Source organism: Raphanus sativus, unplaced genomic scaffold (assembly GCF_000801105.2).
Source record: "Raphanus sativus cultivar WK10039 unplaced genomic scaffold, ASM80110v3 Scaffold1093, whole genome shotgun sequence".
NCBI lineage: Eukaryota > Viridiplantae > Streptophyta > Magnoliopsida > Brassicales > Brassicaceae > Raphanus > Raphanus sativus.
This window is the reverse complement of record NW_026616407.1, coordinates 1-25560: the sequence shown is the minus strand read 5'-3', so window position 1 is coordinate 25560 and position 25560 is coordinate 1. Positions and strand designations below refer to the sequence as shown.

The following is a 25560-nucleotide window of genomic DNA, read 5'->3' as shown; positions in this document are numbered from 1 at the left end:
ATCATCAAATTGGTGTAAGATATCATGGCTTTTCTTTTCTCATCTGATTAACTTATCGATGATTTCTCAAAGCTCATTTTCTCTCGGGTGTATATTTACACCGAGTGCCCAGATCATATAATTATTTCCCGTAATATCCAGGGCATTAATTTCGAGCTTTGTCAAATTCGACATGATTACTGTATTCATAAAATAATATAAATATAGACGAGAATAAATGCATAATTTAAATGCAGAAATTAAAAACATAAAATAAATGCAAAAATTAAATTGCGTAAACTTAAATTGCATAAATTTAAATAACATAAATAAAATTGGGGGTCCAGCCCACCATATGATCCATGAGTCTTAGACTTCCATATTTGATCATTTTCAAAGGTTCGAGGCGACATAGTCGACCATATTAACCTTTTCTTTTAATCAAGGTCCGAGGAGGCTTAGCCTTCCATTTTTGACCTTTTATTCACGGAGGTAAAACCTACCACGTGTTTCTCTGATCGTGAAGGCCTAGCCTGTCTTAACGATCAGCTGGGGAAGGCAACGCCTATCATCCCGGAAAATAAACGGAGAAGGCCTAGCCTCTCACTCCGGAATAATAAATAAAAATTTAAATAAATTAAATATATTTAAAGACATAAATTTAAACATCACCTCGCTTGCTTGGTCTAAGAACGGTTGGTATAAGAGAGCTCGTCGTGCTGATAACGTGTTGTAAATAAAGGTGAAACAAAGATTTTGTATTTATTAAATATATATATATATATATATGCTGTCGATAGAGAGAGAGATATGAGATGGGGGACCACTTGGTTTTGGTGAGTGGTGGTGTTTGTACGGGAGAGAGAGAGTATAGAAGTAAAGTTGTGTCTCAAATTATTATTTTCTTGTTCTCATAACAAACGAATGTACATCTCTATTTATACTGATTTTTCACCGACTTGCAAACATAAGACATAATTTATAAATCAGACATCTATCAGATGATGATTCATATAATCAGTCCATGAAAGGACAAGTGTCTCCATACGTGTATTCTTTTGGATAATCATTATCTTCAACAATTTTGACATTTTTTTCTACTCAGTTTAGTATTAATTATAAACTGCATTAATTTATAAATAGTTCTGTTTATCTATAATATTATGGATTAAATATGTGTTATTAATAAAAGCACAAATATTTTGAGTTTTTTTTCAAAAAAGTTTTCGTAAAAAAATATTAAAATAACATTTTTTTTATGAAACAAACGGAGTAATAGACATAGATTAAGAAGAAACAATAGTTGACTGATTTAAATAGTTTTTTCCCTTTGGTTTAAACTAGAGTATTCTTTTTGTTACAAGAAGAATGTAACAATGTCTCTCATAAACTAAATATTTTCTAATGCATAAATAAGAAATTGCAAACTATATATTAAACCTCTGTACTTCATGTCCTCACATCTTCACCACCCTCCAACTATGAGCAACATCCAATAATCTGATCACCCTGCATCTATGCAAACCAATTCACAAAAGCGACAAGAAACCTTCAATTAGAATAAAGATGTAAAAATAATGAACGTAGAGTCGAAAAGAGAGGAACAGAAGAAGCTCAGTAGCACCTTGAACTTGTTGTTTGTCTTCACATAGCTTGAGCATATTGTCTAGACAACGGTTGAACTTCTTGGCTCGTTATAAAATTCAAAAGGCAATGTCAGTAAAAGTATACTTGATGATTGATTGCGTCTATATAAAGAAAGAGTCCGAGACTGTACCTTCTGCCTCTGCGGACAACCAATCATGCGCACAGAACAAAGCTTGCCTAATATCAGGGTTCAACGAACTCTTACTCTCATCGACCACCGGTCTCCCCGAGTTAAACGCTGAATCAGCAGCCCCAAGGATCGACATAGGCGTCCCAAGAATATCACGTGCCATCATAGAGAGAACAGGGTACCTCGGCGTATGAACCTTCCAGTAGTTCAAAATATTGAACTCACCGCTACGTGGAAAGATAGGCTCAGACAAGTACTTATCCAAATCCGACGTCGTGTTCTGGTTCTGAGAAGTCTCGTGGAGAAACTTGTCGAATCCTTTCAGTCTATCTCTACTGTCCATGCCACCACCTCTACCTAACCCTGAGCCACCAGAGAAGGAAGAGTCATCACCGATGGCTGAGCAGATGGAGTACGCATCGAGAAGCTCCTTGACACCGTTAGAGACTTCCTTGATACGGTCAAGAGCCGTGCTCCCGTAGATTTTGGAGTAGTAATACTCCACCAGCTTCATCTTGAACCTTGGATCTAAAATAGCCGCGATCGCTAGCACGAGGCTGCACTTGTTCCAATACTCATCGAACTTAACTTTCATCTTCGCTGCTAGAGAGCTCAAGAAACCGTCCTGGTTCTTGCACCACTCGATCAGCTGGATGTGGATGTCACACATCTCAGCGAAGTATACATTCGCTGTTGGACACTTGTTTCCTGAAAAATCAGCGGTTATCTCGAACACGAGCTTCAGATAGCTGGTGACGGATCTTGTCAACTCCCACTCCTCGTCGGTTAGGGAGGAATCAAACTCTTGGTCGTGATCACGCAGATGGCAGAACGCGCCCTTGTACTCGAGCACGGTTTCAAGCATCTCGTAAGTGGAGTTCCATATATCGAGAGAATCAAGAACCAAGATCTTCTCGGAGTTGATCCCCGCGAGCTGAGCGATCTCGCTGAACCTCGCTTGCGTAGACTGCGAGCTCTTGACGTACCTGACGCTTCCACGTATCTTCTGGATCACATCTCTCATAGCTTCTAAGCAGTCTTGGACGATAGCGTTGAGAAGATGAGCGGCGGACCTCAGCTCGAACAACTGCCCGTTGATCAAGACCTGGCTGCTCTGAGCCATGTGGTCTTTAATCCTCATGACAATCTCATCATTAACAGAGAAACTATCAAACGTAACGGCGAAAAGCTTAGTTTCGAGACTCCACTCCATCAAACACCTGATGATTACTTCAGAGAGCATGTCATCCGTGTGAGAAGGATCCAACGTGATGAAGTTGAGAACATTCCTCTGGAGTCTCCACTCCTCATCGATGTAGTGAGAGGCCAAACACACGTAGTTAGCATTGTCTTTAGAAGACCACATCTCCACGGAGAGATTGATCTTACCGTATAGATTACTCAGAGCATGCTGCACTCTCTGCTTCTCTCTGATGTAAATCTCCATACACGTTTCCTCAATAGTGCTGTTACCCACAGGTTCAAACAACGGCTGGAGATTCCTAGCGAACACTTTGAAGCCGACGTGATCAACCATAGATAACGGATAGCCATGCAATATAATCATACGTGCAAGATCGACCAGGCTCCTTTCTTGACTAAACCTCCCTCCTCCTACTCCTCCTCCGCTTCCTCCTCGGCTCAGAACAACCTCATCCCCTCTACGTTGCTCCTGATCAAACTTAGGCCTAATGTAACCGTCCTTAGGCTCACTCTCGTCGAAACCGATAGTGGCGACAGTCACTGGATTCTCCTTCTTTCTTCTCTTGGGAGTCAGAAGCTGAGACATGTCGTGGTTGGTTCTTTTGAGACAACGCATGAGATGGTTACGGAGGTGAGTCGTCCCGCTGTTGCTGGAACCGCTGAGCTTCTTGTTGCACTGGATGCAAACGGCGTAGCAGACATCAGCCTTTCTCACCCTCTCGAAGTAGTTCCACACGACAGATGTCAGCCTCTTTGATTTCTGCAGGATGATCTCGTTTGATTCATCCATCACACCAACAACACCCAAAAGACTCTCTCCTGCACCAAAACAATCATTACACATTGATTTTAGAAAAAAACAAACTTTAGACTAAAAACATACACTTTGAGGAACCTAATCAGTATTACACAGTTACATCAAAACCAAACACATGATCATCAAATTAGTGCAAAAAGAGATCAAATTGTGCAACAATGAGACAATTAGAGCTATAAATTCGGATCCTTTACACTGGAGAAAGAAACCCTTTTGAGATTTGCTAAGAGCACAGAGTTTTTTTATTTTTTTTCATATGAAGAGAGAGTGAGAAAGGTTTGAAATTTTCGTTACCTTTGTTTATAAAAGAAAAGGGCTTTCAGAAGAATCTGTGCTACAACCGGAGGATCCGAGGAGTTGTTTGTTTTTAAGGGTTACGGGTGTGGGAAGAAGCTGGATCGAAGAAAACATCAGATCCGATGGGTGATTCTGCCTGGGTTATAAAGACCCGATCTTTAGGGGTTCGGGTGGGTTTAACCGAATTTACATTAAGGTAAACCGATCCGGTTCTATATCCGAATCTATCCCGGTTTACTTATCATAATTATGATACTGGATAGAGAGATCTGATTTGGTGGTGATCCAATCTCACATTAATTTCAATATATATATTATTCTTTTTATAAAACCACATTAATTTAAAATCATAACGTCAAGAAATTTACAAATATCAAGAGAAGATTTTGACTCTTTTCTTATCATAGTGAGGATTTTTCTGTTACTTGTTCATCTTCGACAGTTTATAATATCATCTAAATTAAGCAGCAGCAGTGTATTCATTTCCTTACGAGAACAATATCAAAAAAAATGTTTTGGACCCTATGACAATTAATGTATACTTATTCTTGAATCACAAATTACTGCTTCAAGAAAAAATAACCAAAAATACTTACAAAACCCCACTGATATACACATATATTATATGGCTTCTAAAGCAGATTCAATTAAAGTTTTGGTGCATGGGACACACTAGTTGACAGCAATTAACCACTAGATCATCTTCTATTGATCTCCTCTAAATATTTAGAAGAAATTGGTCACTGGTTTTATAGAGCTTTAACTTAAAATCTAAACCGAATCTGCATAAGCACACACAAATCTATATCCTAAGTAGCAATAAAATCTCTCTCTCGCTCGACAATCTTTACAATTCAGGCGCCATGCATCTACCCATCTGGCCATCCAGGAGGCGCAGCGCGAAGCTGATGCATGCATCCAAAGATCATGAATTATGGGAGCTGGTCTGTAGTCTGTAGTATTAGCATTGCTTTGATCCTAGGCTTTAATTGGATGCATCAGTGCGGGCCTCTCTTGGCTTCTAACCGTGGGTTTAATGATCGATAGAGCCAGCATTGCTTCGATCCTCCTCCGCACTTGAATTTCGTTTTTTGGGACCGCGTTTTTTCTGGGGCATCAAACTCAAACTTTCATTAACTTAACTTGGTCCGTTTAGTCTATAAAAGAAAATGCAATTTAAGTGAAAATGTTTTAGTCTCATGTATAACAGAGTTTGTATATCAACTGGTAAGACGTCCAACGTTTCTGATATCATACTTATCCATCAATGTGTAATTTATCAAGCATGTATACATGCGTATGTATACAGAGGAGAAACGATCTGGCTCACACACATGTTCATACATCCATATGACACTGAGGCAATGAAAATGATACATAATCCTGAAAAAGTAGATAATCTTTTTTTTTAATCAAAAAGTAGATATATATCCCTTTTATTTAGTTTCTATATTTCATATTTTGAATTCACTTTTAAAATTATTACCAGAATTTCTTGTTTCCCTTAAGACAATATTTTGTACTTTGTATATCTTGTAAGATAATGTTTTTTTCTTTTTCTTTTAGATTCGGTGTATCATCATATAATACATTTCTCTTATTTCCTTAAAAAGAATTCCTCACTTCACATACAGTTTCATTGGCAGAATAGTTATTCATATACAACGTATATATATATGTGTATGAATGGTCTATCTTCTCAACATTCTAAAAGCAAAAGATATACAGAATAATCAAAAAGAATTCCTCACTCGATTAATCATAATATTTTCTTGGTATCATATGGATCTGCGGTTTCTATGTTCTCTTCTGTTGTTTTTTGTCGTAGAAGCGACCACAACCAAGACCAAAGGTGCATACATTGAATTCTTAATATTTGATTTTTTAAACGATGTTTTTATCATTCGCTCTCTAAATCTTTTTTTTATATATATAATAAGCTTCAGGGAATACAACAGTTCCGGCACTAATAGTATTCGGAGATTCGATAATGGATACTGGAAATAATAACGACATTCCAACTCTTGTCAAGTCTAACTTTCCTCCTTATGGGAAAGAGTTTCCTGGTGGTATTCCTACCGGTAGATTTTCAGATGGAAAAGTTCCATCAGACATCATTGGTATAAAAAGTTTTATTAATTATTCGTTTATGTTTTTGTCTTGTTTTTAATGTACACATACTAAACTGTATTACAAAAATAATCAGCAAATGCATTGGGGATAGCAAAGACATTACCACCATACTTAGGCTCAAATCTAAAGCCAAATGATCTTCTTAAGGGTGTAATCTTTGCTTCTGGAGGTTCCGGTTATGATCCATTAACATCTAAACTATCGGTATAAAATATTTATACACGTTATTTTCTTTTAGTTGTTAATATAATATTTTTTTTAACTTTCTTACAACTTTTAATATTTTTCAGTCTGTAATACCAGTGTCTGATCAACTCGAATATTTTCAACAATATTTGTCAACAATAAAGCAACACTTTGGAGAAGAAAAGGTTAAGTTTATATTGGAGAAAAGTGTGTTTCTAGTGGTCTCTAGCAGTAATGATCTCAGCGAGACTTATTGGGCTCGATCGCTTGAATACAGTCGTACCGCATACGCTGAATATGTGGCAGACTTGGCTTCAGATTTTATCAAAGTGAGTTTTTATTTCCTTATACTTAACCACAACATCTAATTATAAAACTAACTGAAAACAATATCTCAATCCTTCAACCTTTTAGAAATTATCTGGACTCGGAGCTAAAAATATAGGAGTGTTTAGCGCAGTGCCAGTTGGATGCGTACCTGCACAAAGAACACTGTTTGGAGGCTTCAAAAGAGAATGTTATGAAACTCTGAACAATATGGCAATGCATTTCAACTCAAAGTTATCATCTAGTATGGATGCTCTACAGAAAGAGTTGTCCAGTAAACTAGTATATATTGACATTTACGAAATTCTTCATGACATCATGACAAACTCTTCGAAATACGGTAATCATATGATACGAATAGCATTTTTCTTCTCTTTCATACATAAATGCTAATACTAGTGATTTGTTATGCATGGCTTTTGTAAATTTGTAGGGTTTAAAGTAGCAGATAAAGGATGTTGCGGTACAGGAAGAGTTGAGGCAGCTGTATTGTGCAACAAACTTACTCCTTTCACGTGTTCGGATCCATCGACTCATGTGTTCTTTGACTCTTATCATCCGACTGAAAAAGCCTACCAAATTATCACTGATAAATTGATGAAAAAATACCAGAAGTACCTTGGCAATTGAATATGTTCAGTCATGTGATATTAGTCTGATGAATGTTCTTTTATATCTTTTCTACAGTAAGGATGTATTTCAATCAACGTCTTTTTTTTTAATTTGATTTATGATCACAATGATCTCTTTTATCTCAGCCGACTATTTATGCCGACTATCTAACTTTATATATGGCGTATCTTTTGGGTAACGTACATTAGAGCTGTTTGTTTGGATGCTTGCCGTAATAAAATATATGTATTTTGTTTTTAATTGGTTGATATGAAAAGAAAATAAAACTATACACAGTCGTCGCAGATGTTTGTGTGTTTTCCTCAACTTTACGAGAGTTGGTGGTGCGTTTTGTTAACAAGTTATCCGGTACGGAATGAATTGAGCGAGATTCCGGTTCGGAAAAACCAACTGGTTCATATAACTCACGGCCTTGACTTAGTTCATCTATCAACCACTGCAGTTTGGTCAGTCTATATATGGAATGGCGACAGTAGACGCATAGGCAGGCCTGTCCCTGAATATTTTTGAGCATGGAGCAAACAAAGTAACAAACATTACAAACTTATCAACAATAATTTAAAAAGAAAACAAACCAAAAAAGTTAAAAATGAAGTTGAATATATTAGAACCCTCCACCGACAGTAAAACAAACTCAAGCACAAATCAACTGAGCTATTGAATAATTTGAGAGAATATGGGCCGACAAATAGTTATTTATACAAGACTGAAGCCACATGGTTCTCCAGCTTATATCCTAGACCGGCACTGCACACAAAGGATAACTGGTAGAGCTGTATCTCTTGCAAGGACTGGTCAGTCTTCCTTTTTTGTCCAGTTAAATATTGCTTTCGAGTTCTGAATCTTCCTGATATACAATACAAAGAAGACAGACTTTTGTACAAAGTCTATTTCAATGTACAAATGTCTGAAAGAAACTGGTTTGCCCCTTGGAAACTTATGTATAGTTTTTACCTTTTAAGACTTTAAGCCTTTAACTTCCGCAATTCGATGGACGTGCATACGGCTCACACTATGTTAAAAAACTACTCTGTAGCTGTTAATTTAAAAATGTTAACAGTAGGAAACAATCTAAAACTTATTGACTGTCATACAAAAGTAGACAAATGTATTCATTTACTATATGTTTACTAGGTGAAAGGCAGTTGGAGTTGGATCGTACGTTTAATGAAAGGGAAACGTTACAAATATATTAAAGTGAGCCAACTACGAACATTACTTTATTTAACTTTTTACCAAAGTTTTTTTTTTGGAACACTTTCAGTATATCTCTCTTTCAGTTTGTTCAATTTTTTCTTTTACTGATAGTTTGTTCAAATTTGACCCGAACAAACTACATTTTATCTAGAACTTGGGTTATATCAACGACTAAACAAAAAAAGTCATGGAAATTTTTAAATTAGTAAACAATATTCAAAATGAATTAATTAGTGGAACCGATGCTTAATGTGAAATTGTTAGGTTCGAAAGTTAAAATAATTCTTTAAAATCTAAGGTCGCACTGAATATATATGACTTAAAAGTTTGAGAATTTTCTTCAGGACTTCCTTTTTTTTCTATTGCGACATTTCATAATTGTTATTCTCTATTTTATCACTATTTAATTGGTCTTGAGTCCAATATGAGTGGCTATGACTTGTTTTGAGATCCTTTCTTCGACCAGGTAACGTTTAATTCAAAGAACCAATGTTGATGGGTAGGAAGTCTAGAGTAAAAAATATACTAATTAGCAGAGATGATCGGAAAACGTGCCATTGCGATCTTTCATAAACATTTTGAGTTGATTCATATTAAAAAAATGACTACAGACATAGATAGCAATCAATTAGTGAAACTTTCATCTATTTCCACTGTCCACTTGGGAGAAAGTTCTTTTAACAAAATATAAACAAAAGAAAGTTGACCAGCTAGCAATACGGGAACCTTGCTCTTTTTTTTCTTTGTCTTTTTGGAACCTTGCTCTTTCAAAAAATAATCCTAAACAGTTTTCTTATAATTAATAATCCTAAACATATACGTACTAACGGACATATTCAAAAGAAAAACATACCTAATACACGATTTATCAAAGAAAAACTTACGCCATCCACGTAATTTCAGTCTTACGTCCTTACATTTCATGGAAGCGATGTGATAACCTTTTTAATATATATAATGACAGAACTACCAAGGAAAAGTCTAAAAAATAAAACTGTTGAATCATGTAGTATGAGTTTAAAAAGTAGAAAATATTACACTATAAGACAGTTTTGAGTTTTTAATATCAATATAAGGCTGTTATAACTACTGAGGTAGTTTTTGTTAACTAAAGTCATAGATCCAACTAAAATGGTCCCACAATTTTTGGAAACTATCAACTTTTCACTTTTTTCTATGACTACACGTTTGAAAACTAAAAATATATAAAAAAAAAGAAAATCAGAAATTATCAAAACTTCTTCTTCATAATTCTTCTTTCTCTTCTCCACCTCTGCAACTCTTATTTCTCTGTCTCATCTCTGATTTTTCACTGCTATTCTTTCTTCTCATCTTCGGTATGTGTTTTATAACTCGTCTTTGTCATTGTCGTGACCTAAGTTTTCGCCGCCATCGAAATGTTCTCTCTTCTTCTTCGTCGTGATCTTCATGTCTTCTCTACATGCTCTGAAACTGGCACAATAATTTTGAGCAACAATGATTAATTTGGGCATTTTTGCATATTTAGTCCCTAAACTTATTTTTTATTTATTTTGTAACCCAATACTTTTTATATACAAAAATTGATCCTTGATTTCGTCCAAAACTTTAGATGCTACATTTTATCCCCTTGTAGTAAGAATACATCTATGAAAATACAATGTGTACATTTACTTGAAAGTGTACATATGTACATTAAATTCAAAGTCTGCATATGTACATTAATTTCAAATTGAACATGTATCCATTTACACATGTTCTTTAATAAACATGTGTACAATTACTCTATAAGGCAATTTCAAAAAAAATATTGCACTCTAAGGCAATTTTATGTTTGTCAAATATCATCAACGTGTACACATATATTTTACTATCCATTTTTAATAATACTTGAAAGCTATTGTGTGTGTCAAATATCGTCAACGTTCTATTGTTCACGTGTACAATATTATACGAAGTGTTACATGTACACCGATTCATTTGTACATTTCTCAAATTATGATATTTAATAATTTTGTGTACATATTTTTATATTACATTTTAAATTCATATTTGCATATTGTAGAGATTGGATTGAACAATTAAAATTTTTTGGACAATTAAAAGGATATATCTGAGAATTTGATAGTTTGAGACAAATTGATAATAACCTAATAAATAAAAAGGATCATATACAAAAATGTAAGAAAACTCCATTGTTGTCTAAGCTTCACTGTATGACACCGCAGTAGATTCCAACTATCACAACCATGCTTCCCCGTCCTTATACCTACAAAGAAAAATCTCTCTCTTTAACATGTACATGCGTACACTAATATTATGTACACATCCACGTGGTCGTCCAATGTATTTGTGTACACAAACAAATGTACATACACAATTTATATACACATCCATGTCATCTAAATTATGTACACATCCATGTGGCCATCCAATGTACTCATGTACACTAACATTATGTACATATGTACATATCCATGTCATCAAGTTTTTTTTAACTGTTTTTAGCTTGGGGCAATTTCATAATAATTCCATCTTACACATCCACGTGGTCGCCCAATGTATTCGTGTACACAAACAAATGTACATACACAATTTATGTACACATCCATGTGGTCATCCAATGTACTCGTGTACACTAACATTATGTACATATCCACGTCATCTATTTTTAAACTGTTTTAGCTAGGGACAATTTCGTAATAATTTCATCTTCTTCATATTAGGGTTTTCTGCGTTTCCTGCAAATATATATCATAGCCACCATTGATTTTTATGATACAATCTTCATTATTTTTTGCTTTTTCACCTCCAAAACTTACAAATATATTATAGCTTAACCGTTTAGAGTCCAAAATCAAAAAAAATGACAAAAAAACAAATTTTAATTTTTGAGTTGGGACATATTATATCCAAATCGCCATAGCTCTTCTACACCAAATGTTTTCGATTTTATTTTTTTTCCAGGTTTGATTTTGCCATTAAAATCATTGAATTGTATAATGGTAAATTGAAAGAAAAAAAGAATATGAATTTTTTTGCCATTAAAACTAGAGTTGATTGGTATAGAGAGAGAAGAAACATAAGATTAAAAATAATGGGACCCATTTAATTACAAAAACCAACATAAATTAGCTTGTAGTTGCAAAAAACTACCCTAAGAGCAATAAGTGCTCTATTGTGTAATAAAAACTCATAAACTGCCCTATAGTGTAAATCAATCTAAAAAGTATAGGTTCAGTTTTCACCGAAGAAAATTAATTTAATGCTACAGTTTTTTGTGCTTTCTATGAATGTACGGATTTTGGATCAAAAACTACATAATCATTAGATAAAAATATAGAACTTAAGTTCACATATTTTGTTTTTAATTCACATGTTGGGATAGCAGTGATCACGATTCGCGACCTAGAGTTAAAAAACAATCGCGACAGCTATTTCTTTATATATTTGCGAGAAAATCTCAATATTATTTACGTTCAAAAAACTCTCAACTTTAGTTTTACCGACAAAAAATGGATAAAAGCTGTCTCCAGCGTGGGCTTGCTGAGTTTTCCGTAGCCTTCTTGGCTTATTGTAATGTGAGTCGATGAATCCATCGATTCACAACTTAGTTCAAACAAGTAGTTATGGTTCTAAGTTTTGATGATACTACAGACGATTCATTCATGCAAACACAAGTACTGAAAGACTTTATTTTATATATAAAAATCAATCTAATTATAGTTTGATATTCTTTAAATGGAGTTGTTTTCCTTTCTTTTCTTTTCAGCAAAATATATATACGTAATGAAATTTAAGTGGTGGGTGATATATTAGCACAAAGCCAAAAATCACTAAAATACATATAGTTATATATTTTATTAACAATTTACATAAATTATTATGTTAGCATATGGCAGACGTTATAGCCTTTAATGGAGCTATCAGACACAGACATCAATAACCAGTACTATCTACCCTTATAATGTAATAAATGATATCTTCTCATTTCAGTTATTTATTTCCTAAATTGCTATAGATGGACTTTGACAAGTAATAAATGGCTAGAGAGGAAAACAATATTTAAAACTTCCATATAAGAACATTTGATTCCCGAAATAAACTTACTATTGTAACATGCTAAATCTGGAAACTCATCATGAAAATGACCATCAAGCACCTCTCTTGAAAATATACGAAATAATCTGAATTGTATTTGAATCATTTTATTTTGTTCCTTAGCCATACTAAAGAGTATATACATATACTTGTAATCCTAATTGATTTAGCCGTAAGTAAGAGCAACATTATTAGAAGATACTCTTGGTTGGGTGTTCTGTAAAATTAAAAACTCGTAATTACATAAGCATATATAACATATACATATTTTTAGAACCCCAAATCAAAAATCCTTCCAATAATGTTGCTCTAATGGATATTCAAGACTGGTAGAGTGGTTGACAATAAATAGTTAAATCGGTTTAAGATAGTTCTAGACAATTTTTTTATATGTGGTTTCTAGTTATCGGTTAGACAAATATTCATGTTAGAAAAAACTGCACTTTTCAATATTTTTTAAAAAACTTGACTTGGCCACTGTTCGTTTGCTGGTCGTTAGTGTCAGCGACTAATTTCAGCGACCAAACATTGTTCGTTTACTGATCGTGGGTTCAGCGACCGATCGCAGCGACCAGCGATTAAAAATTTTGAACGCTAGAAATTCTAACGGTAGGATCAAAATCGTGCGATCAATTTTTTTTATTTTAAAAAAATGGTCGCTGAGACTGAACGCACGACCTCTAAAGGAACACTATCAGCGACATTAAGTCGCAGTCGCTGGTCGCTGACTCTACTCGTTGACACTAGCGACTAGCAAACGAACAGGACCATAATAGTTAAGAAAATCTTATTAATTAAAAGAAATCACCTTTGTATTTAGTTTTTTCTTTTTATCACAAAGACGTCTGCCGAAATAAAAATATATGCACCCAACCATAATCATCCAATTATTTTGATGCTCAACAACTCGGTGGCCCCCTTTGTCCATGCAAGTAGCAAAATTGAATCCTATCCCATTGAAATATAATAATCATAGAAAAAATGAAAGAAAGATAATAAATATGGATTGATACAATCTTAATTTTAATAATGTTGACTTACTTTTCATCTTTCTCTCGGTCTACTTTCTCAAATGTCTTTGCCAGTCTCTTTCCCATTCGTCACATAAACGAACATTACAAACCTCCTCTTCTTCTTCTCCACTCTCATCGCATCTCCTTACACAACAACAATTCAGATCTCGAAAACAAAAAGATAATTCTAATAATGTCGATCAGTCGACTTCTCTTCCCTTCGTACTTCCTCCTCGTCTCTATCATCATCCTCTTCGGCTTCGCATCCTCTCAAACGTTACCAAAAGTAGAACGTATGTGTACATATAAGTATAATCATATCGGTGTTATCACTATTATGAACATGTTTGAGTCAGTGTTTTGATTCTATAATATTTTGCAGTGGATGCTTTAAGTGCCGTAGCGAAGGTGTTGAAGAAGACTGATTGGGATTTCAGTGTGAATCCATGCAATTCAACCGTCGGTGGTTGGCGAACCGAAAACCCCGGCAAGGGATTTGAAGACACCGTTACTTGTAACTGCTCCACCGTTTGCCACGTCACCAGCATGTTCGTTCCCCCTTCTTCCCTCTTTGTTCTAAAAAATAATCTTTCTTTTCTTCAATAAAAGTTTCACATAATATTAATTATGGTAATTGGTACTCCTTTATTTTATAAATTAGCTAAAAGTAAACACACAGTTTTTTTAACATAAATTTGCATCAATATAATTTGTCTTTGTTTTTATTTTTGTTATACAACATCCAGTAAATATAAAAGTTGTATAAGAATAATTATATTTTGAAGTAAAAATACTTATAAAACAATTTATTAGGGGTTTCATATTTTGATTTACTTGGTCGAAGTAGTAGGCTAGTAGGGGTTTCATTTTTACAAAAGCCTAACACGTTTTATTTAATTAAAGTAGGTATAAGACTTTAATTGTCTGAATGTAGACAAAATCTATTGCGCAGTCGCTGTTGACCTTCTTCACGCGTCCTTGAATCTAACAAAACTGTTCTCGTTTTCTGTTTCTCCCCATAATCAAAAACTAATTTAATTATTTTTACTTTTGGGTTGAAATGCTATTCGGTTGCAAACATAATGGGCCTATAGTTTGCAGATCGTTTTCTAAAGCCTAGTATTTGTTTCTTGAAACAGAGTTCTCAAGGCACAAAACCTCAATGGATCTCTTCCTAAAGAGTTGGTGGGTCTTCCGTTTTTGCAAGAGATGTAAGAAGCCCTCGACATTCACATTATTACAATATCTGACACTAACGGTATCTTTTCATTAACTAACTTAACTGCCAAATTCTTATTTCTCTTGTAGTGATCTGTCTAGAAACTATCTCAACGGTTCCATTCCTCCCGAGTGGGGAACCTTGCCACTTCAAATGATGTATGTATCTCTGTTCATATACACCTTTTACGTATAGATTGATGGAGTAAACTTTTGGATGATGAAATAATGTAGCTCGCTGCTTGGAAACCGAATAAGTGGTCCTATCCCTAAAGAGATTGGTAACATTACAACCCTAACGAGCTTGTGAGTACTCTTCTTTGATCTCTATTTCTTCAACAATGTTTTATACTTTAATGATACTATCTGATTCGGTTTCTGGAACCTTTTTTTTTAGTGTCGTAGAATACAACCAGATCTCAGGAAAGTTACCTCCAGAGCTCGGCAGTCTACAGAACATTCAAAGATTGTAAGAATCTTTATCCAAGTTCTCTTTTTATTAAGAGTTACTCGTCTTTAATTACTATTGCTGAGACTCTGTTATCTCTTTGCAGCTTTGTTAGCTCGAACAACTTGAGTGGAGACATCCCAAGTACATTTTCAAAACTTATTAATTTGACTGATTTGTAAGTATTCCTCTACTTTGAACATATGTTCTACTGGAGACAACCTTTTTTTTGCTGCTGATATTGTTCTCTTGATTTATAGCCGTATAAGTGACAACCAGTTCACTGGTACTATACCAGATTTCATCCAGAACTGGACAGGACTTGATAAATTGTAAGCAATCCACATTTTTCGTGTTTTCAGATATCCTGTATTTGTTACTTTATAAACAAGGGCAATATTGTTTTTTTCTGCATGAATCAGGATTATCGAAGCAAGTGGTTTAGTCGGACCGATTCCTAGAGCCATTGGTACTCTTGAGAACATAACAGACTTGTAAGTACACCAACTTCACGTGTTGTTGTGGCCTTTCGTGGACTCACTATTGTTTCTTTTCTAAATTTGATTTTTTTCTGTAGGAGAATCACTGACTTAAGCGGACCTGAATCTCCATTTCCGCCACTAGAAAACATGGCAAAGATAAAGAATTTGTGAGTTTGAGACTTATTAGACTAGACTAAACTTAGTCAAGGTTTCTTGAGCTTATCTTCCATTTTCCACTCGTTGTGCGTTGTAGGATTCTCAGGAACTGCAATCTTACAGGAGAGTTACCTTCGTATCTTGGACGGAGATCATCAACGTTAAAACTCTTGTTAGTAAACCCTTTTTTTTTCTTTTTTTTTGCAAACATAAAATTGATTGTTCATGATAAAAAATTTAAGCTGACATTGTGAAACTGGTTGTGTAGAGATCTTAGTTTTAATAAACTAAGTGGACCAATTCCGGCAACGTATGGTGCTCTTACTGATGTAGATAACATGTATGATGTTCTTATCTTCTTCTCTCCTCTTCTTGTTTTGTTAAAATCTTTATGTGTATAAAAGTTACATTTTTTCTGAATTCGCAGATATTTTACAAGTAACATGTTAACCGGGGAAGTACCAAACTGGATGATAGACAATGGAGACAATGTGTGAGTTTTCTTCACCGATTTATATATATATATATATATATATATATACATAGAGAGAGAGATATTTTACAAGTAACATTTAACCGGGGAAGTAACATGTTAATACAATTCTTTGTAATCACACAGCCGAATAACACTTTGTGTTTGGTTACTTACAATTCTTTATTGCAGTGATCTTACTTTCAATAACTTCTCCATTGTTCAAAGAACATCAGAATGTCAGAAGAATGCTGTGTAAGACGAACAATAAAAATAATCAAACTTCTTTGGCATTCAAATTCTCTATAAATTTACAGTTTCTTGCTTTTTTTTTATACACAGGAATATGTTTTCAAGCACAAACCCGTTAGTGGCAAATAACCAGTAAGTTTATTTATTTTGGTTCTCATAACTTACACTTTGGTTTCAACACTAACTACAATGTTTTTTTTTTTTTGCTAAAAACACTAACTAGAATGTTGATATTATATTTTGTTACAGGTCAAACGTTTCGTGCCTGAGTGGCTACGTATGTCCTAAAAGTAAGTCTTTTATAGCTATATATAAATACAATCACTAGATATCTAGCAGCGCATCTTATTAATCTTTTGTTACTACTATTTGTTTCTCCAGCTTTCTATGGCCTTCACATAAACTGTGGTGGCAATGAGGTAACAGTCAATAAGACCGAGTATGATGCTGATACATGGGAAGGAGCAGACTTCTATGATAGTAGAAACGGTTGGGTTTCTAGCAACACTGGGAACTTCGTGGAGGATAATCGGTCTCCCAAAAAATTTATTTGGCAAAATACATCAGAGCTTAAGATAGCAGATCCTAGTCTTTACACACAGGCTCGTCTCTCAGCCATTTCTCTCACTTACTACGCCTTGTGCCTTGGAGAAGGAAACTACACGGTTAATCTTCATTTCGCTGAGATTATGTTCATTGGCGACAACACTTACTTCAGTTTGGGAAGACGATTCTTTGACATATACGTTCAGGTAACTTACTTCAAAGGAAAAATCTCAGAGTAAAACTTTTTAGATTTTGTCAGGAAAACATAGCATTCAAAGAAAAAAAAATTCCAAAATAACATTTATTAAACAATAAAACACACTAAATTACTCTACATCCTTAGCTCTAACCCTAATCCCATCTCCTAAATATTGAACTCTAATCACTAAACCTAAACTCAAATATATAAATATATTTATTTTTACTCTTTAACGAATGTTATTATCTATTTATGTGCTATTTTTTTGAATAAACTTTTAAGAATATTTCTTTTACTTGAACTCTAAAATTTAATGTTTGAAAAGATTGTAGTGGTGTAAAATCATTTTGGCGTGTGTGGTAATGTGCAGGGTAAACGTGTGGCTAAAGATTTCGATATTGTAGCTGAGGCAAAAGGTGCGGGAAGAGCTGTGGTTAAGAGTTTCCCGGTTACGATTACAAATAGGAAGCTGGAAATTAGATTGTTGTGGGCTGGTAAAGGAACTCAAGCTCTTCCTCTAAAAGGTTCATATGGTTCTCTCATATCAGCTGTATCGGTAGATCCAGGTATCATTTACTAAACTCTACTTGACTGTTTTCTTTTGTTGTTCTTGTCTCTCGACTTTAATTATCTCCCATGATCTTGCTATAGATTTCACTCCACCAAAGGAAGCTGGCACTGGAACTGGTGGTGGAACCTCTATTGGGGCCGTGGTTGGTGCTGTAATCGCTTCAACGGTGGTTCTTGTGCTTTTAATTGGCGGTATATTATGGTGGAGAGGTTGCTTGAGACCCAAGAGTCAGATGGAGAAAGGTAAACCTAAACAATCTAATTAAATTTGAGTTATTAGTCTATAACGGTGTTTCGTTTTCACTTTCAGATTTCAAGAACTTGGATTTCCAGATAAGTTCCTTCTCCTTGAGGCAAATCAAAGTTGCTACAGACAACTTTGATCCAGCAAACAAGATCGGAGAAGGTGGCTTTGGTCCTGTATACAAGGGAGAGTTGGGTGATGGAACCATCATCGCGGTGAAGCAGCTATCGGCAAAATCAAAACAAGGCAACCGAGAGTTCTTGAACGAGATCGCTATGATCTCTGCTCTTCAGCATCCACATTTGGTTAAACTATACGGATGCTGCGTCGAAGGTGACCAGCTCTTGCTTGTCTACGAGTACTTGGAGAACAACAGTCTCGCAAGAGCACTTTTCGGTCCTCCAGAGACTCAAATACGTTTAGATTGGCCAACGAGGCAGAGGATTTGCGTTGGTATAGCAAGAGGATTGGCTTATCTCCACGAGGAATCAAGACTCAAGATTGTACACAGAGACATCAAAGCAACTAATGTCTTGCTGGACAAGGAACTAAATGCAAAGATTTCGGATTTCGGTCTCGCTAAGCTTGATGAAGAAGAAAACACACACATGAGCACACGAGTCGCCGGAACATAGTGAGTTTAACTAATCTATCATTATCACAAACAAAAATTATCAGCTCTGTTTAGGTTTCTTGTGACCAAAGTAAACTTTTTTTTTTTCTTTTTTGCAGCGGATACATGGCTCCTGAATACGCCATGAGAGGTCACTTGACAGATAAAGCAGATGTCTACAGTTTCGGCGTGGTGGCTCTAGAGATTGTTCACGGACGAAGCAACACGAGCGCACGATCCAAAGGCGAAACGTTTCACCTTCTTGACTGGGTTAGTTATTATATTTCACTTCTAAAGTCTAAAAATCTGAACATTCAATGGTGAATTATTTGAAAAATATTTATTAAAATATTTGATTAAGTATGATAAACTTATCAAGAACAACATAACTATTAAGTTTGTACCTAACACATTTTGAGTTTGAATCTCATTTTCTTTCACAGGTACACGTTTTAAGGGAGCAAAACAACTTGATAGAAGTAGTAGACTCGAGGCTTGGAACAGACTACAACAGAGAAGAAGCAATGACGATGATCAACATCGGGATCCTCTGCACCAGTCAAGTTCCGTCGGACAGACCGTCGATGTCTACTGTGGTTAGCATGCTCGAAGGAAGCTCCACGGTGAATGTTGAGAAGCTTCTTGAAGCATCGTTCAGCAGAGGAAACGAGAAAGATGCAGAGAGCGTGAGGGCGATGAAGAAGCATTACGCAATTCTTAGTGGAGAGGAGATGACGAGTATGACGGATCAGAGTGTCAACACCTATGGACCATTCACGTCGTCTTCTACTACGTCCACTGCCAACCCCAGCGACCTTTACCCTCTTAAGCCTGATTCTGCGTATTGGAACTCCAGAGTTTAAGTGTGTATTATGCTTTTGCAAAAAAAAAAAACATTGTTAAATAATTATTTCTTTTCTGTTTTGGTTTTTGAACTATGATTATTTTATTTAAGACAATTAGAAGATTTTACGTTTCTGTAAACAGAAAATTTCATGAAGTAATGCAACGAATATTATACAAAATTAAAATTTTCTGCTTTAGGTTTTACTTTTCTGAATATAATTGATATTGTGGTTTATAATTATGGTTTATAATATTTTTTTACAAAGTTAAAACTTCACTCTGCTTATTGGGAGAGCAGAAATTAATTATGGACTTGAATTGGGAATTTATCTCCTTACTGTCTAGAGTCATATGCTTGTTGTGTCCTTATCTTGTGTTGATTTTCTATGATGAACATTGGTTGTAATGTTTGTTTATGATAAATGATTATAGTTATTAGGGTTGTCTAACAACACGTGTAAGTGGAACGGTCGAATAAAATTCGAGTTAAAAAATTAACAACATTAATTTTTTTTTAGATAAATATATAAATTATGATATATAAATTTTAAACTTTAAGACATAGTACTAAACTTAGAGCTGAAAATATTTTTAAAAAATGTCAAATATATATAAATAAAACTATAAACTTTTAAAATTATTCTATTACATCGTTAAATATATCATTAATATTTTTTGAACAGGTTCCATAGATAATTCGAGACGGCCCTGGTGGTTATACATGGTTAATCTTTTTTTAACATTCTGAATTTTCTTATAATTTTGTTTTTGGAATTATTGTATAATGTCTCCTAAAATGATTGTCTTAGTCAACTATTCTTTCAATAATTTCAATACGTTTCATTATATATTTAATAATATTAATTTACTTAATTGCTAACCATAACGATTGATTTGGATAGAATAAGTAACAGACAGAATATATTGTTGTTCTTTCAACATCTGTTTCTATTGACAAAATGGTTGGCTTGTATTTGTTTAATATGATACATCTACACTGTCGTTTAGGAAATTACTCTATACAAAACTACAACCAAACTTAATGGAATTAATTAAATATCAATTTATAGGTCCACAAGTTTACTTCAAGAAGTAAACCTTTTAAACAAAACACAAAGAAAGTCTTCACAATTTATCTATGGCGCGAACAAACCGATGAACTCATGGAAAGATAATTTAAGCATGATCACCAAGTAAAATATAGGAAGAAACATTTTTTTTAAAAAGAAAAAGATAGGAAGAGATATTTCAATAAAGTCATATCATTAAATTTATTGACCATGTAGTTATGTTACTACAATTTTCAAAATCAAAATCTAAAAAAACTTATATCATTAAACCACGTCGTTATCAATAAATACACAAAAGAAATGTTAAGATTTTTCAAAGTTTGTTATCGAAGCAAACATGAGAATAATTATAGTTATAAGCCAACAAACTTAAAAAACAAAGTTATTTATAATATGACAAAGTTATATGCACATAACATATATATATAGATGCGTGGTTGTATAAAAACCAAGATGCGTATTTGAATCTCTCTCTCTCTCTCTCTCTCTCTCTCTCTCTCTCTCTCTCTCTCTCTCTCTCTCTCTCTCTCTCTCTCTCTCTCTCTCTCTCTCTCTCTCTTCTCGGTGCTGAAATGGGTTCTATGGATAACAGCATTTCTTATGGCTCTGCACTAGTGTTATCGCTTCTTCTCCTCCTTTCTCTTCTTCACGAAGCAGAAGGATGTGATATGTTCACGGGACGATGGGTGGAGGACGCTTCCTACCCAATCTACGATCCCTCCACATGTCCTTTCATACGACGCGAGTTCGCTTGCAAGAGAAATGGACGGCCTGATCTCGATTACCCTACCTTCAGATGGCAACCTCAGGGCTGCAAATTAGCAAGGTATCATACTATCATCAATAACTCTATACTGTTATCCTTTCACCCAAGACGTTGGTGGTCCAGTGATAACACAGATGGATTGTTTTTTTGTGCTTTGGGTTCAAATCACCCTTAATACGTCAGATTATTATTTTAAACTGGAATATCTAGCTAAAGCTGATTAATTCCTAACATAGGAAAGATCATGATATACCCTATTAGCAAAAAAAAAAGAAAAAAAATCTAGATTTTCTTTTTATCTTTTTTGGTCAACGATTTTCTTTTAATCTACTGTCAATTTTTTTTTGTAGAATATCTATTGTCAATTTTTATCTGTTGAAATTATGTTACATTAATAAAATGAAGCGAAAGGGAAAAAAAATACATTTATACAGTTGTCGGTTCAAAATTACTTTAAACATAATAGTTCAAAGTGTGAAGAAATCTAAATTTGATTCATATAATTTTACAAGAAAATAGAAAGTATATATAGCTTTTTGCAAAGTACTTTTGAGCGAGCAACCAGTGGTAAAAGAGTGCTATTTAAATATTTGTTTTGCCATAATGGACTGATGTGTGTTGGAATCTCTAATCTGCACGAGACGTAAACGAACTCTTTTGTCCATAATATGCCAACTGGTGGTTTTGTTGTGAATCACACGCGCCACCAGTCAGATTAGGACACCCACCAAACTGCAAACCTCGTAAGCAGACATTCCCATTAATTCCCCCCACACATGTGGGGACACTAACTCTATCTCTCGACGATTTTGCCCTCCTGTTTTTCTCATGCCACTGCCTTAAACACGCCACCGCTTTTATTTGTGTAGGTTCAATGGAGTGGAGTTTTTGGAGAAGAACAAAGGGAAGAAGATAATGTTTGTTGGTGATTCACTTAGCCTAAATCAATGGCAATCTTTGACATGCATGCTTCACTCTTCCGTTCCCAATTCTCCCTATAACATAACCACAAAAGGCACTATCACAACCTTCACATTCCAGGTAACAATAGTAACCAATTTCTACACTTTTTTTTGAAATAATTCTAGAATGGAAAACTGGATGAGTTAAACCGAACTAAACCAGAAATGGTTAATGTTTTCAGGAGTACGGAGTGGAACTGAAGCTGGATAGGAACGTGTATTTGGTAGATATAGTGAGGGCGAAGATTGGGAGAGTGTTGAAGCTTGATTCGATTAATGACGGACATAATTGGTCAGAAATGGATACATTGATTTTCAATACTTGGCATTGGTGGAGCCGTAGAGGCCCTTCACAACCGTACGTTGAGTGTTCTTCAATCAACTAAACTATTCAATTTGCTTACTCTTGGCTCAATTAATCACAACCATGTTTCAAAATTCTGATTCATTTTTTTTTTTCAGATGGGATTATATTCAACTAGGAAGTAAGGTTACAAAGGACATGGACCGTGTGACAGCATTCGAAATCGCACTCGGGACTTGGGGCAAATGGGTCGATACGGTCGTAGATACTCAGAGAACTAGAGTCTTTTTCCAAGGAATTTCACCATCTCATTACAAGTAAATTGTTAGACATTTTACTTAAGATCAGTCCTATAAAATATTTGTTGAACTTTAAACATTGTTTATTTTTTTATAGAGGGGCTTTATGGGGTGAACCAATGGCAAGGAGTTGCGCAAAACAGAAGGAACCACTTCTGGGGACAAGCTATCCAGGAGGATTGCCAGCGGAAGTAGGAGTTCTGAAGAGAGCACTTGGGAAAATATCGAAACCGGTTACTTTGCTAGACATTACGATGCTTTCGTTGCTTCGCAAAGATGGCCACCCTTCGATATACGGTCTAGGAGGCCAAACCGGCAATGACTGCAGCCACTGGTGTCTCTCTGGGGTACCTGATACTTGGAATGAGATTCTTTACAACTATATGGCTTAGTATCACGAACACTTTAAACATAGAAAAAAAAACACAAAATTATAGCATATTGTTAATGTTTGATTCTGCATTAATTTGAATCTTAATAAAAAGCATCAAACCTATTTTATGCGTACGAGTAAAATCAAAGAGAGGTAGTGAGCAGTCTGGTAGTGAGGTTGAGGAAAGTGGATGCTGTGTCTAGTGTCCCAAGAAGGTAAATCAGATAATGTGAATTCATGTAAAATACCGAGTGTTGGACAAATCTGAGCAAGGGTTAAAAGCAGACAATATGAAAGTGTGTAGACTTCAAAATTTCCACTAAAAAAAAGACTTCAGTTAGTTAGGTCAACTTTCTGTCAACAAAAGTACATATCCAATTACTTGAGTCTCAAGCAATCTCTTCATCAATTAGATAACAATGAAATTGAATGGAATTTCCAGTTGTTTCTTTTTGAAATGGATAAATACATTATATTCGTAAATTAATTATAACCGGAAGCCAAATAACCTTGGAGATCTCACAATGTTTTTTTTTTTGATAAAATCAAACCTTAACTCAATGGTAAAAACCAACAAAGCAAATGACAGCTTAAAACAAAATCAACAGTCCTTTCACTACAATACCATTCTTTAACCTTGTTTTCTCTTCATCTGTGTAAAAGGACTTCGCTCTGAAACTACAAAGACATAAGTAAATCTCTGACAAAAGCAATGCTCATTGAGTTCTGATATCTGATTTGTATCTCTAGAAGCGAAATGGAGTTTCAGGTCCGTAATTGTTGCTCCTCATATTGAGATGATCAAACTTTGAACTGTTACTGTACTCTACAGGCTTCACCAAGGTATAGTGATACTCACAGACCTCTTCACTAAGAGAGATTTGGCGAACAGCTGCGTTTCCTCTGTCGATGACCAGCAACGAGCAAGTAGGACGAACATATACAAGATCGAAAATCATTAGAGAACTTAGCATCCTCGCTTGGTCCATCTCTGTATCCAGCCACATTTGATTTTCCCCCAGCTATTGTAGTAACCCCTTGAAATGATCCAGCCACCAATCTCCCCCTGCTTGTCTGCCTCACAGATATAACAATCAAAGTCAAAACATTCCCCAACAGTATTAATTTCATAAGTAGGAGACTTACAGTGGGACAAGGGGGGAGTGATTTTGAAGATGTTGCTGTTAAGTTCATCAACAGCATGAAGCTCTGATTAAAAAAATTAGTTGTGTCTACACAAGAAGTGGATACATTAAAAAAAACTAGTCCTGTATTGAACAACAAACAATCAACTGATTGGGAGGAGGTTCTGGAGGATGATGATCCTGTAGTCCACTTGAGAGCCCAGGACATGTGCTTAATCAAAGAATCTGATCAAAGGAACCAAATTACTGATAATCAAAAATACTATAAAAGAAAATTAAAGAATAGAAAAGGTAAAGGTAAAGTAAGTTACTAGAAAGAGCAGCTTGAGCTGTGAAGGAGAGTAAAGAAGACGATCCATAAAGTAAACAAAGTCTTTAGAGACCAAGAAAAGCTCTCTACGAGTAGAATCTGAGATTCCCCCATTTTGTCGGCGATTCACATATTCCAAGACAAAAACAATGATAGAATCTAGAATGAAACACAGTTTGCAGATTGACTACAGTTACTTTTTCAAAGTTATATTACTACTGTACTGTACTTGCAATTTATAAACTTTTTTGTCTAGAAAAATCACCTAATTGACTGATTGATTACTCGTGTTTAAAATATGCTCATGACTAGGCCTTTTATTGGAGCCCATTACTGAGCCCATTAAAGTTCCTACCTTTAACCATAGTCTTTCACTTAAAAATTTTTCACATGATTTTCTCAAAATTTTTAAGAGACTTTCTCAATAAGTTGTTGGTGAAAAAAGTTCTACTTCAAGATCTCAAAAAATATGTCTTACAAAAAAAAAAGAAAATCTCTAATATGGATGGCCTAAGTTTCTTTTGTATATTTTATCTAGAAAGAAAATACAGATGCACACTTAAACTAGTCAATACATTTCATTTCATTTATTAAAATACTAATACAAAACTTAAATATTATTTAACGCAATCTTTCTCGAAGC

The 25560-nt window shown here is 34.8% G+C and overlaps 4 protein-coding genes and 1 long non-coding RNA gene across 10 annotated transcripts; 3 read left to right on the top strand and 2 right to left on the bottom strand.

Annotated features, from left to right (window-relative positions):
- Positions 1-1287: 1287 nt before the first annotated feature.
- LOC108813723 (zinc finger BED domain-containing protein RICESLEEPER 1) lies at positions 1288-4206 on the bottom strand. Of its 5 annotated transcripts, none has more exons than XM_018586358.2 (4): positions 4071-4206; positions 1757-3778; positions 1604-1664; positions 1288-1494 (listed from the first exon to the last, which is right to left on the bottom strand). In XM_018586358.2, the coding sequence occupies exons 2-3, from the start codon at positions 3747-3749 to the stop codon at positions 1624-1626; spliced, it is 2034 nt and encodes a 677-aa protein (XP_018441860.1). In that variant the 5' UTR covers positions 3750-3778; positions 4071-4206; the 3' UTR covers positions 1288-1494; positions 1604-1623. The 5 variants fall into 5 exon arrangements, with proteins under 5 accessions (XP_018441860.1, XP_018441862.1, XP_018441863.1 ...); XM_018586360.2 differs by having other exon boundaries at positions 1288-1488; XM_018586361.2 differs by having other exon boundaries at positions 1604-1661.
- Positions 4207-5855: 1649 nt separating this feature from the next.
- LOC130503732 (GDSL esterase/lipase At3g14820-like) lies at positions 5856-7418 on the top strand. The gene is made up of 6 exons (XM_056998284.1): positions 5856-5925; positions 6014-6193; positions 6280-6410; positions 6497-6721; positions 6807-7059; positions 7153-7418. Exons 1-6 carry the CDS (start codon positions 5856-5858, stop codon positions 7347-7349), a joined length of 1056 nt encoding a protein of 351 aa, XP_056854264.1. The 3' UTR covers positions 7350-7418.
- A 6250-nt stretch (positions 7419-13668) lies between these two features.
- LOC108812776 (probable leucine-rich repeat receptor-like serine/threonine-protein kinase At3g14840) lies at positions 13669-19880 on the top strand. Its single transcript, XM_018585127.2, has 22 exons — positions 13669-13935; positions 14025-14190; positions 14782-14853; positions 14951-15019; positions 15095-15166; positions 15258-15329; positions 15415-15486; positions 15569-15640; positions 15731-15802; positions 15886-15957; positions 16044-16118; positions 16215-16286; positions 16374-16439; positions 16611-16673; positions 16761-16802; positions 16920-16960; positions 17052-17422; positions 17786-17981; positions 18067-18228; positions 18296-18863; positions 18962-19112; positions 19286-19880. The coding sequence occupies exons 1-22, from the start codon at positions 13836-13838 to the stop codon at positions 19703-19705; spliced, it is 3066 nt and encodes a 1021-aa protein (XP_018440629.2). The 5' UTR covers positions 13669-13835; the 3' UTR covers positions 19706-19880.
- Positions 19881-21284: 1404 nt separating this feature from the next.
- LOC130503733 (protein trichome birefringence-like 41) lies at positions 21285-23585 on the top strand. Of its 2 annotated transcripts, none has more exons than XM_056998285.1 (5): positions 21285-21584; positions 22394-22565; positions 22669-22844; positions 22949-23107; positions 23187-23585. In XM_056998285.1, exons 1-5 carry the CDS (start codon positions 21331-21333, stop codon positions 23479-23481), a joined length of 1056 nt encoding a protein of 351 aa, XP_056854265.1. In that variant the 5' UTR covers positions 21285-21330; the 3' UTR covers positions 23482-23585. The 2 variants fall into 2 exon arrangements, with proteins under 2 accessions (XP_056854265.1, XP_056854266.1); XM_056998286.1 differs by lacking the exon at positions 21285-21584 and adding an exon at positions 22096-22267.
- Positions 23586-23979: 394 nt separating this feature from the next.
- Positions 23980-25135, bottom strand: LOC130503734 (uncharacterized). Its single transcript, XR_008940971.1, has 3 exons — positions 24919-25135; positions 24609-24832; positions 23980-24536 (listed from the first exon to the last, which is right to left on the bottom strand). It is a non-coding gene; the product is annotated as an uncharacterized LOC130503734 (long non-coding RNA).
- Between the last annotated feature and the right edge of the window lie 425 nt (positions 25136-25560).

What these genes read in the sequence shown, in the direction of transcription:
- LOC108813723 (XM_018586358.2), bottom strand. Translation starts at nt 3,749, where the DNA reads ATGGATGAATCAAACGAGATCATCCTGCAGAAATCAAAGAGGCTGACA. An exon ending in GTTGTCCGCAGAGGCAGAAG is followed by an intron (nt 1,665 to 1,756) that starts GTACAGTCTCGG and finishes TAACGAGCCAAG; the next exon opens with AAGTTCAACCGTTGTCTAGA.
- LOC130503732 (XM_056998284.1), top strand. Translation starts at nt 5,856, where the DNA reads ATGGATCTGCGGTTTCTATGTTCTCTTCTGTTGTTTTTTGTCGTAGAA. An exon ending in AGTTCCATCAGACATCATTG is followed by an intron (nt 6,194 to 6,279) that starts GTATAAAAAGTT and finishes AAAAATAATCAG; the next exon opens with CAAATGCATTGGGGATAGCA. An exon ending in CATTAACATCTAAACTATCG is followed by an intron (nt 6,411 to 6,496) that starts GTATAAAATATT and finishes AATATTTTTCAG; the next exon opens with TCTGTAATACCAGTGTCTGA.
- LOC108812776 (XM_018585127.2), top strand. Translation starts at nt 13,836, where the DNA reads ATGTCGATCAGTCGACTTCTCTTCCCTTCGTACTTCCTCCTCGTCTCT. An exon ending in ATTACAACCCTAACGAGCTT is followed by an intron (nt 15,167 to 15,257) that starts GTGAGTACTCTT and finishes CTTTTTTTTTAG; the next exon opens with TGTCGTAGAATACAACCAGA. An exon ending in TCTTTGACATATACGTTCAG is followed by an intron (nt 17,423 to 17,785) that starts GTAACTTACTTC and finishes GGTAATGTGCAG; the next exon opens with GGTAAACGTGTGGCTAAAGA.
- LOC130503733 (XM_056998285.1), top strand. Translation starts at nt 21,331, where the DNA reads ATGGGTTCTATGGATAACAGCATTTCTTATGGCTCTGCACTAGTGTTA. An exon ending in CGTAGAGGCCCTTCACAACC is followed by an intron (nt 22,845 to 22,948) that starts GTACGTTGAGTG and finishes TTTTTTTTTCAG; the next exon opens with ATGGGATTATATTCAACTAG. An exon ending in ATTTCACCATCTCATTACAA is followed by an intron (nt 23,108 to 23,186) that starts GTAAATTGTTAG and finishes ATTTTTTTATAG; the next exon opens with AGGGGCTTTATGGGGTGAAC.